This window comes from Gopherus flavomarginatus, chromosome 9, assembly GCF_025201925.1.
Source record: "Gopherus flavomarginatus isolate rGopFla2 chromosome 9, rGopFla2.mat.asm, whole genome shotgun sequence".
Classification (NCBI taxonomy): Eukaryota; Metazoa; Chordata; order Testudines; family Testudinidae; genus Gopherus; species Gopherus flavomarginatus.
In genome coordinates, this window is record NC_066625.1 from 40,868,650 (window position 1) to 40,896,128 (window position 27,479).

Below are 27,479 nucleotides of genomic sequence, written 5' to 3' on the forward strand. Positions count from 1 at the left end.
TAACAGCACCTGGGGCTAGTAGAATCGAACCTCAGTCGCCTTCTAGTGCCACAATCTGTCTGCTCTGCTGGGGCATTCACACAGCACAGAGCCACAGCCTACTGCAGCAATGGAAGTCCTCTTCATGCCAGGGGGCTTTGGCTCAGGACCTGAGAGACAGGGTGAACTGCAGGTTCAATTCTGCCTGGTGCCACATGGGTGCACACACTGAGGGGTGGGCATGGCCCCAGGAGCCCCAGGGATTACTATGGCGGCTTTATGCCATTCTCGCATCTCCAAGATTCGAAGCTGGTCTAGGGTTGGTGGCCCTCTTCGTGTACAACAGAGCAGCCCCTGCTGGTGGCTTGCTGCCAGTGAGCTCCAGCTGCAGCCCTTTCCTCTCCAGCAGCAGTTGCCTATGTCAGTTCTGCCCCACCGCTAAACTGATAGATCCCCGGGGACGAGGGGCATTCCTTGGTCTGTTTATATTGCCAGGATGGCACAGCAGCCAGGGCCAGACTCTGATGTCCACTCCGGGTCACAAACACATTTATTGCTAACCCTTCTGTCTCTATGGATCTCCCTGAAGGAAGAACTCCTTCAGCTCATCTGGGACCTGTGGAGAAAAGGGGCTGGGTAAGACACTGATGAGATGATTCTCCCAGCGCTCCCATTCTGCCAGCACAAGCCTCTGTCCATTACCTTGTCCTTGTGTTCCATGAGCAGTTTGTACGTGGAGCAGGCTTTGGAGATCAGTTCATCTGCATCCAGGTCTATGATGTTCCCGCAGACCTACGGGGGGAAAGGAGAGCAGAGACAGCACCAACCAGGGTGGAGCAAATAGGGGGCAGGAGGCTGCTCCCCCAGTGGCCGTTAGCTGTATGTGCAGTGCTTTTTCAAGCCAATAGGTATCACCAAAGCTGGCACCATCACCCCCCAACCCTGCCACTGCTCAAAACTTGGCTCTGCTGCCATGGTGTGTCTGCTGAATGTTCTAACCAGGGCAGGGGGTATCTGATGTGGCAGCTAGGACTGGGTGACTCAGCTCCCTCCCAGGAGCTACCTGTATTTTCATCCAAGTCTGAGTACTATGCATTTTTGATATTTGCTTTACTTTTTTATTTTCACGTTTCCCATTCTTTATTTCACCCCCTCCTTCTACTTCCCACCAGGGATTACAATCATAGCAATGCAGGGCTGAAAGGGACCTTGAGGGGACATCTAGTCCAACCACCTGAATTAAGATAGGACCAGGTAAACCAAGATCATCCCTGACAGGGTTTGGGAATCTCATGAGAGATACTGCTCTGATATGATACACAGCACTCTCCTCTCCACTCTGCCCTGCAGCTCTTTGGCACATTCTATGATGGGGAGAGGTGACCTGGTCCCATGGAGGTTAAGGCCTGGCGAAGGCCTAAGGAGTAGAGCTGAGTAGGAAACAGTTTTCCTGTCCTGTGAAAAATTTTGAAATTAAAAAAAAAAAATCTCGTCCCACATCAGGATGAACCAGAGAGACAGAGCCTCACCCCAGAATAGCCCAGGGGCTATTCCCTGGGATGTGACAGACTGTGGTTTCAGTCACTGCTCCCGCAGCCAAATTGCCTCCAAAGACCCAGCACTTCAGCAGCGGGTCCCGGGGCGGAAGGACCCCCCCGCCGCCGGTCTTTGGGGCACTTCGGCAGTGGGTCCCAGGGCGGAAGGACCCCCTGCCACCAAATTGCCGCCAAAGACTCAGAGCGGAAGAAGCTCCGGGGGCCCGGGCCTCTTGAGAGTTTTCCAGGACCCCCAGAGCAAGTGAAGGACTCCGCTCCAGGGGCCCCGAAAAACTCTCGTGGGGACACCTGTGGGGCCTGGGGCAAATTGCCTCACTTGTCCCCCGCCCTCGCCCCCCCGACAGCCCTGTCCTGGACCTGAGAAACCTTCCCACTGAATGTCCAGTGGAAACTGGCCCTTTCCTGCAAATGTTTCAGTTTAGAAAACTCAGCATTTTTGTATGAAAAACTTGGGGCTCTATACCAACTCTGCCATCAACTGTGGGGTGACCTTGGGCAAGTCCCTGTCCCTCTGTTTCACCTCCTGGCCCTTGCCTGTTTAGATTGTTGGGCAGGGAGTGTCTCTTATTGTGCCTAGCACAACAGGACCCCAATTTCTAGTGGTCCTACTGTAATATTAATAAAAAGTAATGCACATTCAACAGGACATGCCGGTCACTGAAGATGTTTGGAGAGCTAATGAGTTCAGAACAGTCTGGAGGAGGTTTAGACAACCATCCATGTTCATGGGTACTGAACTGAACCACCTCATCTTTTAGACCATCTGCAAATTTTAGGGTTGCCAACTGCAAAACTAGAGGGTGGGGTCAAAAGAAGTGGCAATCATGAAAAGGTCATATTAGGGAATCTTAGAAATGAGAGGCAGGAAAGAGCTATTAGGTGTCAGAATACCTACTATTCCCCATAGGAGGCTCCTCCACAGCCTCACAGATCTGACTGTCAGGAGAGTCGTTCTGATGTTTTCCTTTGCTGGCTTTCATCGGATGATTACTCCTATTTATTCCTTTTTTGATCATCCAAACAAGCCTTTTTCTTTATTGGTATTTCAAATCTTTGAATACTGAACACAGCCATCACTTCTATCCCTCCCCCACACTTCCTTCAGGGAACCTATCCTATATTACACATGCAAATCTACATTAAAAGAACACTAAGACTGCAAAGTCAAGTACTCAAACATTAGGATGGGCCAGAATTAAGGTTTCTGGGCACCCTTAATTGGGCTCCCCTTTTGTGTATACATTATGATACAGTCTTTAATTATATGACCACATACTATTTTTTCCACAGGTCCCCTGCCTCTTTTAGTAGGAGCTTCCCGCCCCCCTCCCCACCAGATTTCAAGTCCTAGTCCCAAAGCAGAAGGGAAAAGGAGGGGAGAGCTCCAACAAAATGGTTGTGAGAATTTTTGGGCAAAACAACATATCTTTCCCTAATCTTGTTATCAGAAATGTCTGAATAGCTTTTGCTGAACTTTCAAAAAATAATCAGCCTGAGGCTGACACCTAGCATGGGAAATTTCAGCCAGAATAGTTACAGTTAGGCAAATGTATGAGCAAGTGTAAACATGGCCATATAAAAGAAAGCATTGGAGAACTTTAACTCCAGGCAGCACTACTAGCTCTGCCTATAATAAATCTGTACTCATAAGTCCTTTTGATGAATTAATTTGCTGCATTAGGAAGGAATCAGGGATCTAGATTCTTAGTTCCCCTTTTTTATTTGAAAATTGCCCCTTTGTCCTTCCCCATCCACTCTCAGAAATTATAGCTTGGAACATTGAAATGGGACCTCTTCACAAAGGTCAGGCTAGGAAACAGATCTGATGCCAAGCTTCCTTCAAGTTCTGCATATCAGGATAGGACCAAGTTGTAGACTTTGGATCTGACTCCTGGTCTGAACATTCCCAAAGCTCAGGGGTTTAGGATCCTGTGCTCATATTTGGGCTCATGTCCACTAAAAACACTGAACTCACATTTGAGAAAAGCTCCACTTGACTATTTTGGAGAATGGCAACCAGAACAGGCAGAACTCATGCTATGGAAGAGCATGCTTCCCTCAGTGTTCCCTACCAGTATGTCCTATCCCTGAGCAGGGAGGCCCATCTCAGCAGGCTGAGCGTGTCCTTTCAATCACATTAATTGTTTGGCCTCTGCCAACAAGGGGGCCGATCCATACCACGCAGAAAGGTATGTCTGGTGATGTAGCTAACTGTCCACTGGGACCTGGCCTGAGACCCATCAACTCATCTCACTCAGGGCACCAAACAGCAGCCTGATGGCAACAACCCTCTACTGCTATTGAGAAGGGCTGGAATTGAACCCCTCTCCCAGAGGGGTGATGCAGTGCATCCCATTCCCCCCTCATCTACTGATTTCCTGGGGTGGGGGTGAGGGGGAGCTGTGTTACACACCAGGCTCCTTGCTGGCTGGCTCACCATTAAAATGTCATCTCCATCCATATTTTCGTGGAGGATTTGGTCTCTGACACTCTGCAGCATAGTGTAGGCCACGATCACTTGGAAATTTCTGCAGGGCATCCCCATTAAGAATACCTTGGAAGAAACAGAGCATGGGCCAGAATCAGTGAAAAACATCAGAGGTGATTCCCGTGCTCCACCCAAACCCAGCGGAATCTGAACCTTTTGTTTCAGGAACCAAACATGAGGAACTAGCAGCCTTAAGCATCTTTTATGCTGGAGGATCCCAAAGCTTTTTATAGACTATATCTTTGAGATCACAGAGTCATCTGCCATTCAAAGGCAGTCATCTGTGTGATTGAACAAGGCAGCTATTTCAGAGCATGCAGCAACACTACACAAATAAATAGGGGAAACGGAGGAAATAGTTGCTGCACATGAAATTACAGGAGCAATTTTAGGTGGGGGGACTGCATATATTTGGAGCGTTGGGCTTGTGGTTTAGGCACATGAATGCAACTGAGAAGAGCTGGCTTCAATTCCCACCTCTGCCACAGATTCTCTTATCCTCTTTGGCCCTCAGCTTCCCACCTGAGTGTAAAGCAGGAATCAATTTAGAGGATACATTCTTAGGGGGTAGGTACTGTCTCCTGCTATATGTACAGTGCCTAGCAAAATAGGGCCCTGATCTTGGCCAACAACACTGGAGCTAATGCTACTCCTCTTGCAAAATACATAGTAGGGACTCATTATCAAAAACAAGTGCCTAGGCCCTTGGCTTGATATCTCAGACAAAACATGGCACCTCCAACAGCACAGAGCCCCCTGACTTCCTGGGTCCATGCAGACTCCACTATATTAAGCAAGTGCAAATTAACCATATACCAATATTGGTCGTTCATCTTTCAATGAACTCATCCACTTGGTCTGAGCTGCATTTGCTGCTGGGTGAACTGATTCTAGGCTTTGCCCAAGGGCAAAGTGGCTTTTGGTATCTTTTTGGAGACTCACTTGGCCAAATAATCTCATTTCCAGCATTGTCTGCGCAGGATGTTCAGACACCATTCTCCTCATCCCAGACAGAATTTCCCCTTCCATGGCACAGCCCTGAGACCTCAGCAGGAAGGGTGAGCATGGAGAGAAAGCTCTGTGCAAACACCAATTGACACATGAAAACCACCGGGGAGAGGGCTGGGAAATGAGAACACTAAGTGAGTGGTTTGGTTTGGTGGGGCAAGAATCCTGTTGCTGCAGCAATCATCCCTTAGCATTGGAACTTGGACACACACACAGGGCTTTGGATAGCTACTGGGGTAAAGGCAATAGGCAAATTCTCAACTGGTGTAAATCAGCAGTTACTGATTTCAATGAAGCAGCATTGTCCAGTGTGTAGAGCACAGGGCTAGAACTCAGGACACCTGGGTACTAACCCTGGCCAACCTGTGGTGAGTCTTGGACAAGTCTCTGTGTCTCAGTTTCCCTATTTGAGGTACTGATCCTTACCTCATTTGGGAGCAGCTTTAAGAGATATTGATGAAGTGCCCTAGATGTTGTCATCTTTCAAACTGAGGGGAATTACATGAGTGAAGACTGCCAGTGGGCAAACCACAAGAAAGTCTCACAGATTCAGAGGCTCACTCAAAATATCTGAACCTCTCTATAGAGCCCTGCAAATCTGCAGACATTCACTTCATCTCCGCAGATAGTGGAATGGATGCAAATACAACCATGCAGGGCTCTACTCACCGGTGGTGCCTGGCCTGCGGCATCTGACTCGGGTAGTCTGAGGGGTGTGGCACACTTGGGCTGGTGGCAGCAGCCAATGCCTGGGGCTGAGCAGCAGGTTGGAGTCAGGATTGTCCAGCACCCGCTCGCTGTGACACTTCCTGTCCAGCAGCTTGGGCCCCTCAGGTAGTGCCAGCATCCCCACCATAGCCCAGCCTAGCAGCTCCAGCACCCCACTCCTCCAACCCTCTGTGATGCAACAGAGTTGTTGTGGTGTGCCATCGCTCACAAGCCCCTGGGGAGCAGCACATGATGCGCTGCCCCTTCCCTTCAGCCACCCCCTCTGCGCCGCCCTTCTAGGATTGCCAACTTTCTGATTTCACAAAAATGAACTTCCTTGCCATGCCCCCTTCCCTGCTCCTTCCCCAAGGCCTCACCCCTGCCCTGCCCCTTCTCTGAGGGCCCAGCCCCCTTCCCTCCATCACTCGCTCTCCTCCACCCTCACTCACTTTCACTGGACTAGGGCAGGGTGGTTGGGATGCAGGACAGGGTGAGGGCTCCAGCTGGGGGTGCGAGCTCTAGGGTGGGGCCATAAAAGAGGGGTTCAGAGTGTGGGAGGGGACTCCAGGCTGAGGAAGGGGTTTGGGTATGGGAGAGGGTGTGGGGTGCAGGCTCCAAGAGGAGACTCAGGGCTGGGGCAGGGGGTTAGGATGTCTGGGGGGGAGTTTGGGTGCAGGACGGGGGGCTCATGGCTGGGGCAGGGGTTTGGGGTGCAGGCTACTGGGAGGGTATTTGGGTGCAAGAGTGTGTTCTGACCTGGGAATGGGGTGCAGGTGGGGGTGTGGGGTCTGGGAAGGAGTTAGAGTGCAGGAGGGGGTTCCAACCTGAGGTAAGGGGTTCAGGGTGCAGGCTCCAGCCAGGCAGCGCTTTCCTGAGGCAGCTCCTGGTCAGTGGTACAGCAGGGCTAAGGCAGGCTCCCTGCCTGCCCTGGCTCCTTTCTGCTTCCAGAAGCAGCAGTCATGTCTGGCTCTTAGGTGCAGGGGTGGTCAGGCAGCTCTGCATGGTGTGCACTGTCCACACTCGCAGGCACCGCCCCTGCCCCCCAGCTCCCATTGGCCACAGTTCCCTGGGGCAGCACACAAAGCTTCCCTGATTACACCTGCGCCTAGGGGCCACAGGGACATGCCAATCACTTCCGAGAGCAGCGCGGCGCCGGGCAGGCAGGGGGCCTGCCTTAGCCCCTCTGTGCCGTCGATGGGACTTTTAGTGGCCTGGTCAGCAGTGCTGACGAGAGCCACCAGGGTCCCTTTTTGAGCAAGAGTTCCAGTTGAAAACCAGATGCCTGGCAACCCTACCCTTCTCCTCAAGATCCCACTCCCATACTACCCCTTATCCCCAGTCACCACAATCATGCTGCCTCTTCCCTGCAAAATCCTGACCCCACCACATTCTCTGCCCCTCCCTCCCATCACTAGCCCTTGTGAGACAGCTTGCTGCTGTGGGTGTGGATGCAGATACAGGTAAAAGTTGGCTAGTGGATTTCAGATCTGATTGCAGGTTGATCCTGGTGGATGCGGATCCACATTTTTGTATCCTTGCAGGGCTCTACCTCTCTGGCCTGTAAAATTGAGCCAGGGACCTCCCAAGATGCTGTGCTGTTTAGAGATGTTTCCATTATTCCCATCTTCCAGTCCAGCTGGAAGATACCAAAAGAAACTGCCTTTTGCAGCTGTGGGAGCAAAAGAAGACTAGGATCATTCTGTACTGACGCTGGACTCACTGGGCAAGGTTTTCCTGCCAGTGTGATTCAGAAGGTCAGACTAGATTACCACAATGGCTCCTCCTGGAGCTATGAAAATAAGTTAGCTCAGGTCCCATCAAAGCCCAGCATCAGCTCACCCGAAGGGTCACACATTTCTCAGCCCATGTGTCAGGTTATGAGAAGTTTGCACAGCTCAGCCTTCTAGCCCTCCATCACCGGGAGTTTTCAGCACAACTGGTCAGGAAATGGTGTTTCATTTTACAGAAAATTTTGGCAAAAACCAAAATTTTTCAACTGAAACCCAAAATATTTCAATTTGGAAATGCTGCTGCTGATGCCTCAGGGAAGCTGTAATTGAGCTACCTCATTCTCCCAGTCTCAAAAATCATCATCATCATTCCTAGACCTTGTCTAAGTGCTTTTCACCAGCATGTCTCAAAGTGCTTTACAAACGAGAGCAATATCCTTACCCCCATTTAAAGATGGGGAAACTGAGGCACGGGGCGGGGCTGTGACTTGCCCAAGGTCACCCAACAGGCTAGTGAAAAAGCCTAAAATAGAACTCAGGACTCCAAAGTCAAAGTCCACAGTTTTCTATAGGCCAGGCTTCCTAGGAAGACTTCATCTCCCATGAAGCATCACAATCTCCCCTCTTGAAGAGGAAAAGTAGTGCATAATGGGAATCCCTGGATATGGAGCATTATGAGGGATGTAGACTCATAGAGGTCCTAGAGAAGAATGGATACAAGAGGCAATAGAACTACAACTCCTATGAGAAAATAGGACAGTATTACCAAATCAAACTGCTCTAGGAATTATTTTGGGGAAGTTCTCTGGCTGCAAGTCAGACTGGATTATTGCAGTGGTCCATTCTGGCTTTGGAATCTATGAAATATTTCAGCTTTCAGGAGATTATTTTTGTTTGTTATTCTTGAAAAAACAATCAAAATTTCCCAAGGAAAGCAGCCACTTCTCATGAAGATTTTTTTCTGTCAAAAAAACAAACTAACTAACTAACAAAAACTCATCAAAAAAACAATTTAGAGGGAACATTTGTGACCAGCCTTAGTTTCCAGTCCCACTCTGGAGTGGGCCATGTCATCAGTCCTCAATCACAGAAATGCTGCAAAGGGTGATTAGTTCATTGCCCTGGAGTTACATCCACTCTAGCAACTAACTCAGGCAGCCTCTCTGGCTGAGAATCTTTGCCCTTTGTAGGGGGAAAGGAAAGTCACAAATGCCAGATATCCATCATGCCTCCAGGCACCAGGAAAGTCAGAGAATGTCAGAAAGCTCTCACCTCCCACAGTCTCCAGACATCATCAAAGGATTTGAAGACTTGTTGAAAGAAGAGGCAAAACCAAGGGAACAGTGACTGCACAACCCTGCTCTTCCCTTCTGGAGGATGAGAAAAGCAAACTCAGGTCAGGGACTGAGACACACCTTACCATCCAGCTTGTGCAGCTATAAGTCAGAGAGTCTGAGGGCTGGTCTACACTACGGGGGAAAATCGATCTTAGATACACAACTTCAGCTACGTGAATAATGTAGCTGAAGTCGAAGTATCTAAGATTGAATTACTCACCGTCCTCATGGCACAGGATCGATGTCCATGGCTCCCCCTGTCGATTATGCAACTCCGTTCGGGTTGGTGGAGTTACGGAATCGATATAAGTGCGTTCAGGGATCGATATATCGCATCTAGATGAGACACGATATATTGATCCCCGAGCAATCGATTGCTACCCGCCAATACGGAGGGTAGTGAAGACATACCCTCGCATTAGGGCACTCTTCTCAGTTGCTTTGTTTGCTGCAGTACATGTTGGGTTGCCACCTTTAAAAGTTGGTTCTCCAGAGCAAACATCCTGTTGCAACGCCTTGACATTGCATCACCATATTCCCAGCTCTCATCGTCATCAGGCGATGCAGCATCAGCATGTAGTGACATTGTCACAGAATGGGATGCTATTGCTGTGCAACGTGAAGGCATCGTCATGGCAACTCCATGCTATGTCGTAACAAGAGGATGTTACACAGGCCCCAAAAGATGCCGAGACTCTGATGACCCATCCGCATGACGTGTAGAATGTGAGTCAATACTGGAGCTGTCCCATGGAAACTGGGATGTGTTGGCAACCGCAGTCATTCTCAAGCCTCCTAGTTAAACTCATGTAATGTCCCTGGAAGTGGCATGGAGGTACATTGTAGGACCTGGAGGGAAAGGAAGAGCTTTGATTTTCTACCAGTAGATCCCTAAGGAAGCCAGGTCTGGCCTTTCTAGTCTAAGGAAAGGACAGCTCAGTGCAGGAAAGGAGCCTTAAAAGAGAAATTCCTGTCAGTGATGGTCTTGGTTTACTTGGTCCTGTCACAGCACAGGGGCTGGACTTGATGACTTTGCATGGTCCCTTCCATCCCCACAGCTTACTGATTCTATGAAATGCCAGAGGACCACTCCCCCTACCCATCCGTGTGAATTCACAAGATTGTGGCAGAGAAAGACAGGAAAAGTGGATGGGGAGGGTTGAGATTCACCATCCTGTTCCAGTGCCAGGAAATCCAGGATGTGGGACCTCTGCTCAGGGCCTGAGACTCCATTCACATGAGATGTGGCAGAACTAGGCAAAACGTGTGCAAATGGTTCCTTTGTTTTGCTTCCAACACCTGGAAATTACACCACCTGAGCTCCAGTAGCATTTGCTTTGTGATTCTCTGGGTGGAGAAGGAGAGTAGCAGGACTTACCCAAGTGCTTTGCAAAGATGGGATCCATAAATGCAATCACAGCTTTCAGCATTATCAGATTTTTCCCAACCCCAATGTTCACGACACAACTGTGCTCCTGGAAGAGACAATGCAGGAAGACTTGGAGGACAGGAAGAGAACAGATGGCCCAGATTGGCTACAACCTCCTGTTAAATCCATGAAGCCAAATTCATCCTTCCCATAATTCCATTGGCCTTTCCCCAGGAATGGATCTGGCCAGGGTTTATACTACCAAGATCTATGCGAAACAAGTTCCTGCATGAGTCACCAACTGGGTTTCAATCTGGGACCTTCTGAATTGTAGTATAGATCACTATTGCTTAAGCAAAAGGTACACTCTCAGTAGCTGGTAGCAGCAGTAGGCTGTTACCCTCTGGCAGACCAGTCATTAGACTCAAACTCCATCCACACTGTTGCTTATGTTTCTCTGTTTCTGTAAGCATGCACTAATATGTCTAGAGTTAAACATACATTAGATATAACCTCTGCTTGCATGGTGCTTAAAGACACCTGGCTTGCATGGTGTCCAAGGTGGTCTATCTTTCTGAGACAGCCGGAGGCGCCGTCTGTGGCTTGCCAACTTGGAGAGGTGCAATGCCCTGAGAAGCATGGTGGGAAGTCATGGTGAGGACAGCGTCTTACTGGATATTTCTTTGCAGCTTTCCTGGGGTGGCCTTATCCAACAAGGTGCCAAACTACAATACCCAGGAGCCTCTTGGCTTCAGTACTGGTAAGTTTGGCCTATTGGGTTAGTAGGAGCTAACAGTTGATTCCCTCCCACCTCTCATTCTGACTGACAGGGATGTTTTGCCAAATTGCTGTTCAAGGTCTTCTGATGTTGCAACCACCTCCCCAACTATCCAGCTTCCACCAGCAGCCTGGACATCTCCTGCAGGGCTGGCTCAGCGTGGCTTGGTAGGTGGGACATGGGTCAAGTCATGCCATTTGTCATACAATGGGTGGCGCAGGGTGGCTGGGAGGGAAAGTTGAGTTGAGTGACTTATCACTGGGGATGTGTGGGTGGGCTTGCAAACCAGGAGGGGGCAGACTGGCCCTCTTCTCTCTGAGGTTTCTGCTATAGCATAGGGCTTGTCTACATCAGAAAGTTGCAGCGCTGGTGAGGGAGTTACAGCGCTGCAACTTAGGAGGTGTACACATCTGCAGGGCACCACCAGCGCTGCAACTCCCTGTTTGCAGCGCTGGCCGTACTCCCGTTTTGTCTCGGGTGTAGAGGATCCAGCGCTGGTGATCCAGCGCTGGTAATCAAATATAGACACTTACCAGCGCTTTTCTTGACCTCCGTGGAATAAGCAGGTATCCCAGCATACCTGAGGAAGCCTCTGGTAATCAAGCTGGTCTCCTTCCCCGGTTTGCTCTCGCGTTCCCCGAACCCCGAGCAAGCAGGTCTCCTTCCCTGAGGTTTGCTGGGTGGTTCCGGGAACGCGAGAGCAAACCGGGAAAGGAGACCAGCTTCGCCGCGGTTTGCTCTCCGCGTTCCCCGAACCCCGAGCAAGCAGGTCTCCTTCCCTGAGGTTTGCTGGGTGGTTCCGGGAACGCGAGAGCAAACCGGGAAAGGAGACCAGCTTCACCGCGGTTTGCTCTCGCGTTCCCCGAACCCCGAGCAAGCAGGTCTCCTTCCCTGAGGTTTGCTGGGTGGTTCCGGGAACGCGAGAGCAAACCGGGAAAGGAGACCAGCTTCGCCGCGGTTTGCTCTCGCGTTCCCCGAACCTCCCTTGAAGCTGCCCAACAGCGCTGCAGTGTGGCCACATCTAACACCACTTGCAGCGCTGGTTGCTGTAACTGTGGCCACTCTGCAGCGCTGGCCCTATACAGCTGTACTAATACAGCTGTAACAACCAGCGCTGCAAAATTTTAGATGTAGACATGGCCTGAGTGTGGATGGTCAGGTCAGGCAGATTGCCTCCAGGAAGAGTTGCTGCAGGCTGGTCAACTGGATGGCTCAGTGAGGGCACAAAGCCAGGGCCCTACAAACCCTCTGACTTACTGTTTTCTGGAGGAAGAATTGAAACAGCCAGTAGACCTCATGTTCCTTCTCCACCAGCAACTGGAATAGCAGGAGCATCTCATGGAACCCCTGCTGGTACTCTGCCAGGAGAGAGAACACACGGACACACACCCATGCATACAGATAGACATATGTGCAAACTAATTACTGCAGCAGTTCAGAAACATACCATGAAACAACATGTCCCTGGGAATTAGGTTAACATGCTCATGGAAGCTCTCCTCCCACTGAATAACAGGGATTTGTGGGTGGAGCTCACCAAGACAATGAAAGTCCCCACCCTCTTATGTGAGGGAGGGGCAACAAATTCCTGAAATGAACAGATCAGAGGGGAATGAAACACAGGCATGGGGTGCAGGTCACAGGATCTAATCCAGGGGCACACTGCCCTGTGGAAGAGTCACATGGGCAGTAGTGGAGATCAAAGTCCTTTGTTTATCCATAGCTTGGGCAGTGCCATTGCTAGCCCCTCCCCTACTCCACCCCTGGGTCGCAACACTGACTGGGAGGGTTCACCATTAGTGGGGACAGGGGAATTCAGTTCCAGTGACCCACGTGAGCCTTGGCCTCTTTGTGAGATAGTCTGCATGAGTGCACAATGCACAGTTCCCTAACACCCTGGGAGATTTGCCCTTGCACAGAACAAGAAAAAGTGTTTTCAATGCAGATTGTGGGAGCTTAGTTGGTCACTGGTGGGGCAGGGACACCCCCAGTGGCTCACCAGAGGCCCCCCTGCATGCTCATGCCAGTTGCTGGAACCCTACCCCTCTTCCCCCCATACCAGGCTGTTGTCCATCCCTGGAACTCTGACAGAGGGGAGCACAGTCCCCGCAGGAGGCTGTTGCCTGTTGCTGGAATCCTACAGGGGGGGCCACACATGCTGGAATTCTGGAACCTGCTTCCTCCCCCCAGCCATGCCTCCCCCCTGCAGGGGACTGATATCTCTGCTTGCCCCCTCAGCATCGCATCCCACTTTTGTGACAAAAGAGGGCATTTGACCATTTTGCTCTTGCCAACTGATCAAGTCAGCAAGAGCAAGCAGGACAAACGCCCACCTTTTGGAAAAAAAGTTGGGATGGCCTGGACAGGGCTTAAAAAAGGGACTATCCCAGCCAAAACGGGACGTATGGTCACTGTAAGCCTCAGAGACATGCTAAGGATCCTTTGTCAATGCCCAGGTATGCCGCTTCCCCAGCACTCACCAGCATCCGTGTTGCATACGTAACTTAGCAGAAGGATCTTCTCCAGTTGTTTCTTGTCCACTATGGCATAGCCTTGTGCATCTCGGAGGTACAGTCTCTGCAGGTCAGAGTCTGTTGCGGGAGAAACAGACATGTTTCCCTTATGGGGGCAGGATGCCCAGCATTGCTGGCTCAGCTCATGCAGCCCTCCTGAGGTGAAGGGGAGCTTACAGACTCCTTATTTCCTACTTGTTTGCTAGCTGCAGAACTATCCAAGGAAATGCATGTGATATTATGACTGGACATACTGAGACAGGTTCTTTGCCTGGCTCTGTTCCCTTTGCACTGATCTGGGTGTGGGAACTGGCCCAATCTCCACTGCTGAGGATTTCCCTGGCTGGAGGGAGTCTTCAGTGGACATACAGCTGGCACAGCTGGCTTCTGCTTCACCCTCCTTCTGGCTCTGGTTCAGAGGGCATATCAAAGGCAGACAGGGGCATGCTCAGAGAGGGAAGGGGAGGGGATGTGTCCAGATCACATTATGCTCTGGCTATCATCAGCTGGCCAATAGTCCTTGAAAGGCTGATGCTAGCCTGGAGTGCTTTATCCTGCACCAGGATTAGACAAAGAATAAGGGAGCAATAACCAGCTCCCCCTCTATACTGCACTGAGTGGAAAATTAATAAAGTGCAGAATCTGGCCCCTGCAATGCTCTTACTGTATGTGACTGGCCTGTGCAGAGACCCCAGGGATGGGTGTATTAGAAATGCCTACGATAGAATGGATGTTGTGGTAAAACAGTTGTGGTGAGGTGAGCTGTATGAAAGGGCTCTGAGCTAAGAATCTCAAAGCTGCTGATAGGTGGCAGGGTATTCTAGGTCCACACTTAGTCTCAGCGTGCTGGCAGTGCTACATCTTGAATATGAATGTTGGATTTCAGTAGGCTGCGGTACTGCATGTACCTCTGTGGGCTTATAACTCCTTAGTAACAAGAATAGTCACCAAGAAATAAAGAGAAGAGAAATTCCGCTCAAACAGGCAAACTCTTTGCTAGGTGAAATCCAAATCTCAAAATGTACTGCTGAGGGAAGAATACATTGGTCAAGTACCTGGAGGTGGCAGCACCACCTGCTGCTAATCTACACTTCTACTGCTGCTAATAACTCACCAAATGGCAGATAACGTATGTTACTTTAAATCAGTGTTCTGCATCCAGAATTACTGGCTGTGGGTCTTTCTGATTGGGTGCAAGTGGCCCGGGGGAGTGGCAAAGTAGGACCTTGGAATGTTGGAAAACACAACTTTTTCTAAGCCAAGCTGAACAGGGAGTTGCACTGGGACCACAACTGAACTTGGAAGAAACAATTGTTGGTATCCACTATTTAACTGCATATCTGTTCACATAGAGGCAAAATGTGATTTCTTTTACACTCAGTTGGAGTCAAGGTAATAAAAACACATTCTGCTGAATGCATGACAGTTATCAGGGGTTTGCTGTTAAATTGGGAGAGCATATCTAGTGGAGTCCCACAGTCCTTGGTTTGATGCTATTCAATATGTTCACTAATGACTTGGATTATGGAGTGGAGAGTGTGACGTTGCACCCCATAATACTTTATAGAAATATGCTTATGAGTGTAAATATGAGATAACTGAAATATGTTTTATGCTAAATATGTCATGTGACATATCTTTGCAAAGGTTATGATCTACTGAATATATTAATCCTATTTGTATGCATGTATCATTTTTATATCTGAAGTTATGAGCATTGGCTCTATGCTTGTATTTAAAGTGTTTTCTGTACATAAGGCAGCTTTGGTCAACATAGAGTGAAGGGGTTGTTCAAGTAATGGGGAGTACTTAACTAACAATGGACTTTGGGAGACACTAATCCACATCCGAGCTTTCCTGGGAATGTTCAAACTAACATGTAAACAATGGCATCAGCCTGCAAAAATCTGAATCATTCACACACACTGAGAAAGACTACATAAGGCCTTGGAAACCCCTCCATTTTGTCTTCAACTGGCTTACAAGATAGCCTCTGCACCTCAAAGAGATACCTGAAAGAAACTGGAACAAAGGACAGTAACTCCGGGGGAGTTAGTGATTGCTGGACCCAGACTAGGAAGGAGTCTAGTCTGTGAAAGGTTTCAGAGTAACAGCCGTATTAGTCTGTATCCGCAAAAAGAACAGGAGTACTTGTGGCATCTTAGAGACTAACAAATTTATTTCAGCATGAGCTTTCATGCTGAAATAAATTTGTTAGTCTTTAAGGTGCCAGAAAGTACTCCTGTTCTTTTAGTCTGTGAAAGAAGTTTATTGGAACATCTCTGAGGGTGAGATCTACCTGCATTTCGTTTCCTACTGTACTGGGTATAGACTTATGTGTTTTTGTTTTATTTTGATTGGTAATTCACTTTGTTCTGTCTGTTATTACTTGGAACCACTTAAATCCTACTTTTTATATTTAATAAAATCACTTTTTGCTTATTAATTAACCCAGAGCAAGTATTAATACCTGAGGGAGCAAACAGGTGTGCATATCTCTCTATCAGTGTTATTGAGGGCAGACAATTTATGAGTTTACCCTGTATAAGCTTTATACAGAGTAAAATGGATTTATTTGGAGCTTAGATCCCATTGGGAACTGGGTATCTGGGTGCTAGAGACAGGAGCACTTCTTAAACTGTTTTCAGTTAAGCCTGCAGCTTTTGGGAGAGGTGGTTCAGACCTGGGTCTGTGTTTGCAGCAGGCTAGCATGTCTGGCTCAACAAGATAGGATACTGAAGTCCCAAGATGGCAGGGAAAACAGGCTCAGAGGTAGTCCCAGCACATCAGGTGGCAGTCCCAAGGGGGTTTCCGTGACCCAGCCTGTCACAGAAAGTATGTTTATAAAATCTGCAGATAACATAAAGCTGGGAGAGGTTGCAAGTACCATGGAGTAAGGATTTAGAATTCAAAACTACCTTGACAAATTAGATTATTGGTCTGAAATAAACAAAGTGAAATTCAATAAAGACAAGTGAAAACTAGTTCACTTAGGAAGGAAAAATCAAATGCAGAACTATACAAGGGGAATAATTGTCTAGGTTGTAGTACTGCTGAAAAGGGTCTGGGGGTTACAGTGGATCACAAATTGAATGTGAGTCAATAGTGTGATGCACTTGTGAAAAAGGCTTATTTCATTCTCGGGTGTATTAACAAGAGTGTTGTATATAAGACATGGGAGTTAACTGTCCTGATCTGCTCAGCACTGGTGAAGCCTCAGCTCACCAAACTTTAGGAAAGATGTGAATAAACTGGCAAGAGTCCACAGGAGAGCAACAAAAATGATAAAAGATTTTGAAGACCTGACCTCTAAGGAAAGGTTAAAAAAACCCTGGTCATGTTTAGTCTTGAGAAAAGAAGGCTGAGGAGGACCTAATAACAGTGTACAAAGATGTTAAGGGTTGTTGTAAAGAGGATGAGGATCAATTGTTCTCCGTGACAAGAAGCAATGGGCTTAATCTGCAGCAAGGAAGATTTAGGTTAGATATTAGGAAAACCTTTCTAACTGTAAGGAGAGTTAAGCTCTGGAACAGAGCTAAGGGAGGTTGTGGAATCCCTGTCATTGGAGTTTTTTAAGAACAGGTTGGACAAAAATCTGGGGATGGTCTAGGTTTACTTGGTCCTGCCTCAATGCAGGGGGCTGCACTAGGTGACCTCTCTTTGTTCCTTCCGGTGCATTTTATGACTCTATGATTTTTCTAAGGCTCTCCACCAGGATGGAGAATCAATTGCTTCTAAAGTATCCACCCAGTCCTACCTCAGTGCTAAGGCTCCTTCCTGTTTCAGCTGGTTGATTTATGCAGCTTACAAATCAGTGTAACATTAGGTTTGCAGTATCGCTTAATATTCCCTTTGTTGTACAACTGGGAGAAGACTAAATGGGAATCTGAATATAATAATGCTAATCACTTTTGTAGTTCCTTTCATCCACAAGCAATTGACCCCGAGGGGATTTCCAGATTCCTAGTTTCTCTCATACTACAGTTCTATCTAGTATCTTTCTTTATATAACTTTCTCTCCCTGGGTCACTTGACCCATCTCTGAAATGCTGATGGCTCCAGGCAAAGATGTGGAATTCATTAGCTCAAGCAATCAAATACTGCAGTTCAGGACTAGAAGAATGTCACAAAGTGGAACTGCAGGGGGGGGGGAGTTTAGGTAAGCAGCGATGTAATTACTTGAGTTGGAATTTGGCCAGGACACCAGGGTTAACACTTCTGCTCTTCCCAATAGCATCATGGGACTTTTAATTACTATCAGTGATCAGGACCTTGGTTTTACATCTCATTTGAAAGGCAGTGCTTCTGGCAGTACAGTGCCCCCTCGAACAGTTTTAGGGCGGCAGTCCACATCATTAATGACACAGAAAGAACAGTGATACCTAGTGAATCATAACAATAATATTCCTGACTGCACCTGGAGGTTTGCCTCCAGATAAAGTTACGTCCAATACTGCTAAACAGACGAGATGGAAAATGATCATGCACCAAGTTAAGCTGGACAGTTGCTACGGAAAAGGATAAATGGACACAAATCAGATATTAGGAATGGCAATATACAAAAACCTGTAGGAGAACACTTCAACCTCCCTGGCCACACTATAGCAGACCTTAAGGTGGCCATCCTGCAGCAAAAAAACTTCAGGACCAGACTTCAAAGAGAAACTGCTGAGCTTCAGTTCATCTGCAAATTTGACACCATCAGCTCAGGATTAAACAAAGACTGTGAATGGCTTGCCAATTACAGAACCAGTTTCTCCTCCCTTGGTTTTCACACCTCAACTGCTAGAACAGGGCCTCATCCTCCCTGATTGAACTACCTCATTATCTCTAGCTTGCCTGCATATATATACCTTCCCCTGGAAATTTCCACTACATGCATCTGACAAAGTGGGTATTCAGCCACAAAAGCTCATGCTCCAAAATGTCTGTTAGTCTATAAGGTGCCACAGGATTCCTTGCTGCTTTTTCAAGTTAAGCTGATCTCTCCTGAGTAAGGCTTGTGCTCAGGTAGAAGAATGAAATCAAACTACAGGTGTCCTTAGACTTCTGAAAGGCAAACAGATCACAGTACTGGAGCCATCTGAGTCAGAATCTCCAGTGAAGGGTGATCACTTGAGCTTAGGAAGATCCATGTGACAAGGGGCTAGCAACCTGGCAAATCACATTGACTCAGCTATCTGCTGCCCCGCTGCTCCTCTACCCCTGGAAACACCCAATTCAACCCCTTTGACAACTTACTGATGACGCTGCGGACCTGCATGAAGTCCCTGTGCTCTGTCTCCAGTAATGGTTGGATCTTGTCATACATGTTGCACAAGGCCTGGTAACTTTTCCTGAAAGAATATGGTAGGTAGCTATTGAGAACATGCTGCAAGAATGGAACATAATGTTATAAGGGATTGGTAAGAGTTTTGCACCATCAGAACCTGGTGAATGAAGATTCACAGTAAATGAAGGAAATCAGGGGGGTAGGAAAGAGGGAGATGATCTGTTTTATTTAGAGATTGTCCCCAGTTTTGCAACTAGGTTGCCAAAAATGAGCAATTTTACCATGATTTTAATTTTGGTTGTCTAGCTAATATTCCAACTAACTGGCATGTGCATGCGCACCACTATCCTCTGCAAACCTGTCCAACTTCATATTGGTAGTGCTGACAGCTTTGTGTGGGTCATTGGCAGTGACGATTGAATGCAGGACCTCTGGATCTTAATATAGGAGCCCTACATCCTGAGCTAAAAGAGCTGTCTTTTCTAGACACTGCTGTGGCAGGCTCATCAATCTCCAGCTGAGCCAGCCACCACAAGAGGAGGACAGAATGCACAGTTTACACATCATAAGTCCTATACTGCTAACAACTGATAGAGATTTTCCATTAGCTCAAGAGCTAAAAGGCTGTGCTTTAGGAGCAGGAAGATCTGGGGCCTTATGCTCAGCTGGTATCTAGCAGAATAGTGTTCTGAAAGTCAGTCTTTTAGATTATAGACAGCAGGTCAGGAATTGTCTCTGTTCTACATTTGTACAGCACCCAGTACAAAGGGGTGATAGCACTATATTAATATTTACTATTACATTGCTAACAAAGTGGCTGCTGGACTCTCTCCCAGCCATCACTGTGAAGTTCTTAGGTGCTCTGGCATGCAGGGCTGGCTTTAGGAAGTGAGGGGCCCAATTCGAACATTTTCGACAGGGCCCTGGCAGGGATGACTAAAAAAAAAAATACATGTAAAAAACCCCCTTTCATTTCTTCCATGTATTATTTACTTTCCATAACTATATAAATAATAACAAAATTATATATTACGTACATTGTGTAATATACACGGATGCATGTTAACCCCCCCCAAAGTTCTTGATGCCCTTCCCCCAGGGACCCCGCCCCATCCACCCCCCTTCCCTGTCCGCTGACTGCCCCCTGCCACCCCATCAAACCCCTCCTCTCATTCCTGATGGCCCCCCAGGACCCTGCTCCATCCAACCACCCCTCTTCCTTGTCCCCTGACCGCCCCTGGAATCCCTGCCCCTGACTGCCCCCCCGCCACCCCATCCAACCCCTGCTCCTTCCTGACTGCTCCGCCAGGACCCTTGCCCCCATTCAATCCCTCTGTTCCCTGCCCTCTGACCGCCCCACCCCATCCACCCTCACCACAATCTCCCAAACTCCCCTGCCCTCTTCCAACACCCCCTCCCTGCTCCCTGCCCCCTTACCGCGCTGCCTGGAGCCACTCGGCCGGGGCCGGGTCTGGGCCGGAGCCGCTCGGCCGGGACCAGGGCTGGAGCCAGGACCGGGCTGGGGCTGGGGGCGTTCAGCCAGGGCCAGACTGGGCCGCGACAGGCCTCTCTGGAACCCTCCTCACAGCCCCCCGCCCCAGCTTACCTGCCCCTGCTTGTTTCCAGGCTTCCTGCGAATATCTGATTTGCAGGAAGCAGGGGAGGGGGAGGGGAAGGGGGTGGGCCGTTCAGGGGAGGAGAAGGAAGTGAGCTGGGGCTGGGGGCAGAGTGGACAGCTGCGGGCACCTCTTAGGCACGGGGCCTGATTCAGAGGAATCGGTTGAATTGGCCTAAAGCCGGCTCTGCACCCTAGCAACCTGGGTGGAAGGCCCGGGTTCTCCACGTAGCAGTTACAGTTCGGCAGGGAAAAGGGAAGGCTCCAGAAAATGTTTCAAAATAGAAATTCTAAAGGTAACTGCAGCATGCAGTGAAGTTAGACCCAAAGCTGGGTCACCATAGGAAGACAAGCCACTAGCCCCTCCCCACCTTCTTCTAATCACACCTCCTGCTGGGGAGCCATCTTCAATGGTAACTGTCCCTACCCTTTCAGAGTGGCACTCTGCCCACCCCACTCGTGGCTGGTCACACATGCAGCAGAGGTCCTGGGTTTGCTCCCTGCTATTGCTGACCCAGTCACAGTGTGAAAATCTAGGTGTCTCTTCCATTCATTTATTGTTATTCTTCTGCCACAGTAATAACTCCTTCCCCACCCTCATTTCCCTTGGCAGAGCTCACCTGCAGTTCCATGGAGCAATATCAACATTTTAGCCCTATGCTCTGCTTGCACATTTAGGCTTTTCCCTCTGGTCTCTTTAAAGGCAGGTGCTAATGACCAGAGGATTCTGGAAACAAACTGAGATGCATAGAAGCTGACAGCTGGAGGTCATCTGGGGAGCAACTTGTGATGTCAGTAGGGTTTCAGGGACAGACTGCTGCAGGATCTGACCCCTAAGGCTTGACCTCAGATGTGTTCACATTCCCACCGAGGCACAGTTGCTGCACCTGTTTCTACCCAATCCATGTGTGACCTCTACAAAGTAATGGTCGTGAGTGCATGGAAAGGTGCAAAATCTACCATGCAACTGCAATGGAGTCACTGAGCCTGTTATTAAAACAGCTAGAACGTACATCTCATTAATGCCAAGGCCATTCCGTACCACTCAGCTTCAAAGGGACAGAAAAGGATCTCAGAACATTCCCTCCCGAGCCAGTGCAAAGCTGGCATTGGGGCTGTACCAGGCCATAGCATAGCAGGTGACTCAGCGACATAGTTGGAATGCTCAGTACTACAGCTGGTCAGTTTTCCAAGGACCATAGGAGGCCCATGGAAAACAGAGTGTAAGCTGGAGCAGGCCTGAGGCTGGAAAGGAAGAAACCACAAGAGAAGCTCAGCACAGTTGCTGTGGGATCACACCCTTGGGGCTGGTACCTGTGGACAATGAGGGTCTTGACTTTTGTCACCAGATTAAGAACCTGTTTTAATTAAATCTGTTCTACCGTATTCAAAGCTGAGTTATGCGTGGCCCAGCAGTATCTGCAAAGCCACCACCTTACCCTGTTAAATCCCTGTGAAGAACCCACCATGATGCTTAGCCTTCATCGAGGTGCACTGGGTTGGCAAGTGGCAAGCTGGGACAGATGGGTTTCTGCTCAATTGTAATATCTCTTTCTCCCAACCCATTCACCCTGGAGCGTCTGTCTCATCTTCCTGTGGTGCCCTCTCGGACAAGTGGACTGTGAGCTCCCTTCTTTCCTTTCTGTTTGCAGAGCTCCCAGCACAATGGGGCCTTGATCCTCAGGGCTGCCTGTGAAACTACTGGCTTCACCTGTATACCTTCTGGAGCCCGATATAGAAGGACACTACAAACAGATAGATCCATACCTTCTCACACTGTCAACAGTCAGCCTCTCATCATGCGAGCTCCTCCAGGAGTAGTAGCCAGTAAGAAACTTCCATGCCTCTGATCTCACTGCTGGATCCAGACCCTGAAAGGAATGGCATGATGAATACAGGGGGCTTTTATTGGCACAAAGGGCAGTTGGGCACCCACTTCCCAGGGGAAGTTCTGCAGTCTCAAACTTCTGAATATTTCCTTAGTCCTCATGTCTTGGTATTTGGCCATAAAGTGAGATGGTCATCATTTTTAGGTCAAAACGTTTTTTGGATGGAAAACATCTTTTTGATGAAAACAGAGTTTTAGCAAAAAAATTGAATTTGATTTTGGCCTGATTTTTTTAATTTAAAAAAAATAATTTTAAGGGGGGAGGGAATGAGTTTAAACAACTCTGGTATACAAGCAAAATCCTAGGTAAGTTTTTACTGATTGTTCTTACTGAAAATGGTGGTGTAAAACTCAAAAGTTTCTTGGTTTTTACTCTCAGTTCTTTCATCAACAAAACTGAAACATTTTTACAGGAAATTTCAAAACAAATCTTTTTAAAGTTTCCCATGACAAATAATTGGCATTTTCCAATTGGCTTTAACCATAACTAGGGCTGTCAAGCGGTTGAAAAAATTAATTGTGATTAATCGCATGATTACAACAATTAATAACGATTATTTGTGCTGTTTAAAAACAATAATAGAATGCCATTTATTTAAATATTTTTGGATGTTTTCTACATTTTCAAATATGTTGATTTCAATTACAACACAGAATACAAAGTGTACAGTGCTCACTTTATTTTTTATTACAAATATTTGCACCGTAAAAATAAAAGAAATAGTATTTTTCAATTCACTTAATACAAGTACAGTAGTGCAATCTCTTTATCATGAAAGTTGAAGTTAAAAATGTAGAATTATGTACAAAAATAACTTCATTCAAAAATTAAACAATGTAAAACTTTAGAGCCTACAAGTCCACTCAATCCTACTTCAGCCAATCACGGTGTTGAAAGATATTTACGTGCCAGATGACCTAAAGATTCATATGTCCCTCCATTCCAGAGGACATGCATCCATGCGGATGACAGGTTCTGCTTGATAATGATTCAAAGCAGAATGGACCGACATATGTTCATTTTCATTATCTGAGTCAGATGCCAGAAGGTTGATTTTCATTTTTGGTGATTTGGGTTCTGTAGTTTCTGCATTGGCAGGGCCAGCTCCAGCGTTTTTGCCTCCCCAAGCAGCTGGGGGAAAAATAATTAAAAAGTCACAATCGACACCACTTCGGTGGCAGCTCAACCACCACTGCTTCATTTTTCGGTGGCAGTTCAGCAGCAGGTTCTTCCCTCTGAGAGGAACTGAGGGACCCGCCACTGAATTGTTGCCGAAGAGACGGACCTGCTGCTCCTTTCCTTTGGCCACCCCAAGCACCTGCTTGCTGTGCTGGTGCCTGGAGCCAGCCCTGTGCATTGGAGTATTGCTCTTTAACTCTTCTGAAAGCATGCGCCACACCTCTTCCCTCTCAAATTTTGGATGGCACTTCAGATTCTTAAACCTTGGGTTGAGTGCTGTAGCTATTTTTAGAAATCTCACATTGGTACCTTCTTTGCAGTTTGTCAAATCTGCTATGAAAGTGTTCTTAAAATCAACATATGCTGGGTCATTATCTGAGTCTGCAGTAACATGAAATATATGGCAGAATGCAGGTAAAACAGAACAGGAGACATACAATTATTCCTCAAGGAGTTCAGTCACGAATTTAATTAATGCATTATTTTTTTAATGAGTGTCTTTAGCATGGAATCATGTCCTCTGGAAAGGTGGCTGAAGCATGAAGGGGCATATGAATATTTAGCATATCTGGCATTAAAGACCTTGCAACACTGGCTGCAAAAGTGCCATGTGAACACCTGTTTTCACATTCAGGTAACACTGTAAATAAGAAGCAGGCAGCATTATCTCCTGTAAATGTAAACAAACTTGTTTGTCTTAGTGACTGACTGAAAAAGAGGTAAGACTGAGTAGGACTAGGCTCTGAAGTTATACATTGTTTTGTTTTTGAGTGCAGTCATGTAATAAAAAAAATCTACATTTGTAAGTTACACTTTTACGATAAAGAGATCGCAATACAGTACTTGTAAGAGGTGAATTTAAAAATACTATTTTTGTGTTTATCATTTTTACAGTGCAAATATTTGTAATAAAAATAATAATGTAAAGTGAGCAGTGTACACTTTGTATTCTGTGTTGTAATAGAAATCAATATATTTGAAAATGTAGAAAAACATCCAAAAATATTTAATAAAAAAAAGAATACCAATTGAAATTTAACAGTGCAATTATTCACAAATAATTTTTTAAATCACAATTAATTTTTGAGTTAATTGCGTGAGTTAACTGTGATTAATTGACAGACCTAGCCATAACCCTTCTCTGGGCACAGAATAGCCAGAAGCTCAGAGCACTGCAATGGTGATTTTTTGAGTCGCAAAGTGAAATCTTACAGCACAGGCACAAGGAAAACAAAACGCAAAATATGCAGACCTCAGATTTTGTGCAAGTTAACTGAGGTCAGTGGAGTTGTGCAAGGGAAGATAGTGTCTGCAGGAGCCAGCACCAGATCTAACTGCCTGCATTTAGGGCTGAGCACTAAGATTTCTCATTACTGGCAAAGCTGAAGGGGAACTAGGACATTGTCACAGTTCTCTGAAAAGGTGCCAGGTTGTCCAGAGTCAACTCAGGTTTCCATGGCTGCTTTGATGAAAATTAAAAGCTATTTTTACTGGTTTTTAAAAAACAGGTTATTTTGTGATAAAATCTGTTCTCTCTCACTGGGAAAAGTGAGTCATTTGTAAATAAACTCCAAAATGCAAACGCCAAATAAGCATAATGGCTATATTGGAGTCAGCCAGGAATTCCTGTGTTTTACTGGGAAACCAGTGAAAATTTAATATTTTTCACAGTGATTTTTTTGTCCAGTGATGCACAAAGTTGAAAAGATCAACGACATTTCTTCTAAAAAATGCTTGGATTCCAAATCGTCATAACAACCTCAGCATGTGGTACCTCTAAGGTCTGATGGCCAGTGGATGTCACCAACCCTTCCGATGGATTAGCTGTCCTGAAATGAGCCTTAATCGCCTCTTAATCCCTGTATGGAGTTTGGTGTTGCTGAAATAACACCAGATCCTTCCTTGTGAAGGAGAAGGTTCATGACTCCCCTTGGAGGATGCTCCTTGCCTAGGGAGAAGTGTGGCTGGCACAGAGCCAGTGTAGTTGCTTCTATATCATCCTTCCCTGTAGCAGCTGCAGAGGCTGTGGCCTGGGGAAAAGATGTGTTGAAGGGGCATTGTATTGACAGCAGACTGCTCTCGCTTACATTGGTGGAAGGGTCCAGCCTGGCACCAGTATGGCCTCAGGATTGTGGGAGGATACAGGAGTCTTGATGCCACCTTTGTGCCCAGACTGAGTGCTTCTTTGCTGCAGCTGGAGACCCTGCCTCAGGTCTGGGGCACACAATGCCCACCCTGCATAGCCCTCCCTGTTGACTGTCACATCTGAGAGCAGACCCTGCTCACCCTGTCCAGGATGTTGGATGAAATAAAATCCCGAGATTTCACCAGGTGGCCACTCTCATCAAAATACCCTTCCCACTCAGCCTTGTCGATAGGCATCTTCTTCATCCCCTGGAGACAGAAATAGATCTCAGAATTAACTCAAATCAAGAATTAGGTGAGCACAGGGGGCCCATTTGGCCTTAAAAATCTCTTAAAGCCAGGGAGATATCTACTTCAGGTCCCTCCTGCTATGGATGTTAAACACTCAGGGAAAATTCCAGAATTGGTGCCCAGCATCCTGGTCAAATTCCCTCTTAGGCAATTGCACTGTGCTTACCTAATTCTCTGTGCACTTCAACTGAAAAGTTATTATCCTTCATGTCCTGGCCTAAATTGCTATGTACTGGTGCTCTGTGCTATTAAATAGCTGCTATGTTTCACCCCAGAGATGGCTGCACTTTAGTAGCGGGTAAAGTGACTGTAAAGCTTGTCTCATCAAGAATTTATAAAGTCTTCTGACTGCCTTCAGGATGAGAGTCTGTTATAGCCTTAGCTCCAACTCTAGCCATTTATGCTTTTAGTTCTGGAGGTCCCTGGTTCAATCCCCAGCATGTTGGCTTTAAGCTCATGCTGTGAGTTCAAGAGGTATGGGGTTCCATATAGAAAATATTAGTGATGGAAATACATTCTATCTCAATTCTTCCAAGGTTCCTCTTAATAGGCTTGTGAACTCTATTTTCAAGACAGGAAACTGTCCAAATATCTCTCTTACAGTGGTGGAAGGGTCCAGCCTGGCACCAGTATGGCCTCAGGATTGTGGGAGGATACAGAAGTCTTGACGCCACCTTTGTGCCCAGCCTGAGTGCTTCTTTGCTGCAGCTGGAGACCCTGTCTCAGGTCTGGGGCACACAATGCCCACCCTGCATAGCCCTCCCTGCTGACTGTCCAAGAGAGTCCAAATATCTTGATGATACAGGAACTTGAGGGCAAAGCAAGCAGTTGTTTGTCTCAGGCTGAGCAGGGCTGTTGCAACCATTTAGGTGACCTAGGCAGTCGCCTAGGGCACTAGGATTTGGGGGGTAGCTTTTTCTTCAGCAGCGACCGCAGCGGCCAGATCTTTGGCCACCCTGGTTGCCACCGGCATTTAGGCGGAGGGAGCTGGGGCAGGAGAGCACGGGGAGGGAAGCCTGCAGCAATTAAGGGGGGGTGGCATGCAGGGGAACTCCCTGCCCCAGCTCACCCCTGCCCCACCTCCTCCTCAAGCACACAGTGGCTGCTTCACTTCTCCTGCCTCCCAGGCTTGTGGCGCCTAAGCTGATTGGCACCGCAAGCCTGGGAGGCGGGAGAAGTGAAGCAGCAATGGTGTGCTCGGGGAGGAGGCAGAGCAGGGGTGAGCTGGGGTGGAGGGGTGCCTCAGGGCAGAGGGTGGGGAGCTGCCACGGGGGCTGCGGGGCACCTCAGAGCAGGGGCTTGGGGATGGGGGAGGGTGCAAGGTGGAAGTTTCGCCTAGGGTGTGAAACATCCTTGACCGGCCCTGAGGCTGAGACAAATATTGCTCTGGAGGCAGCCCTTTGCCTTTATTAAACTATCTTTATTAGAGGCACCATGGCTGGTTTTCTGGGGCTTGCTCCAACTGCCACTGAGGTCAAAAGGAATCTTTCCATTAATCTTCCTGGGCTGTGGATCTATACTCTGGGATGGAAGTCCACTTGAACAGGGAAGGATGCACTTACCAGCAGAGATGAGAGAGATTTGATTAGTGAGACTCTCACATGTGGGGAGATGGTTTCCAT

General features: G+C 47.7%; 1 protein-coding gene across 1 annotated transcript; it reads right to left on the reverse strand.

Moving 5' to 3' along the window:
- Positions 1-506: 506 nt before the first annotated feature.
- TBC1D21 (TBC1 domain family member 21) lies at positions 507-27,479 on the reverse strand. Its single transcript, XM_050968425.1, has 11 exons — positions 27,420-27,479; positions 25,708-25,815; positions 22,121-22,224; positions 18,708-18,802; positions 13,434-13,544; positions 12,211-12,311; positions 10,185-10,281; positions 8,742-8,839; positions 3,973-4,089; positions 682-771; positions 507-595 (listed from the first exon to the last, which is right to left on the reverse strand). Exons 1-11 carry the CDS (start codon positions 27,477-27,479, stop codon positions 551-553), a joined length of 1,026 nt encoding a protein of 341 aa, XP_050824382.1. The 3' UTR covers positions 507-550.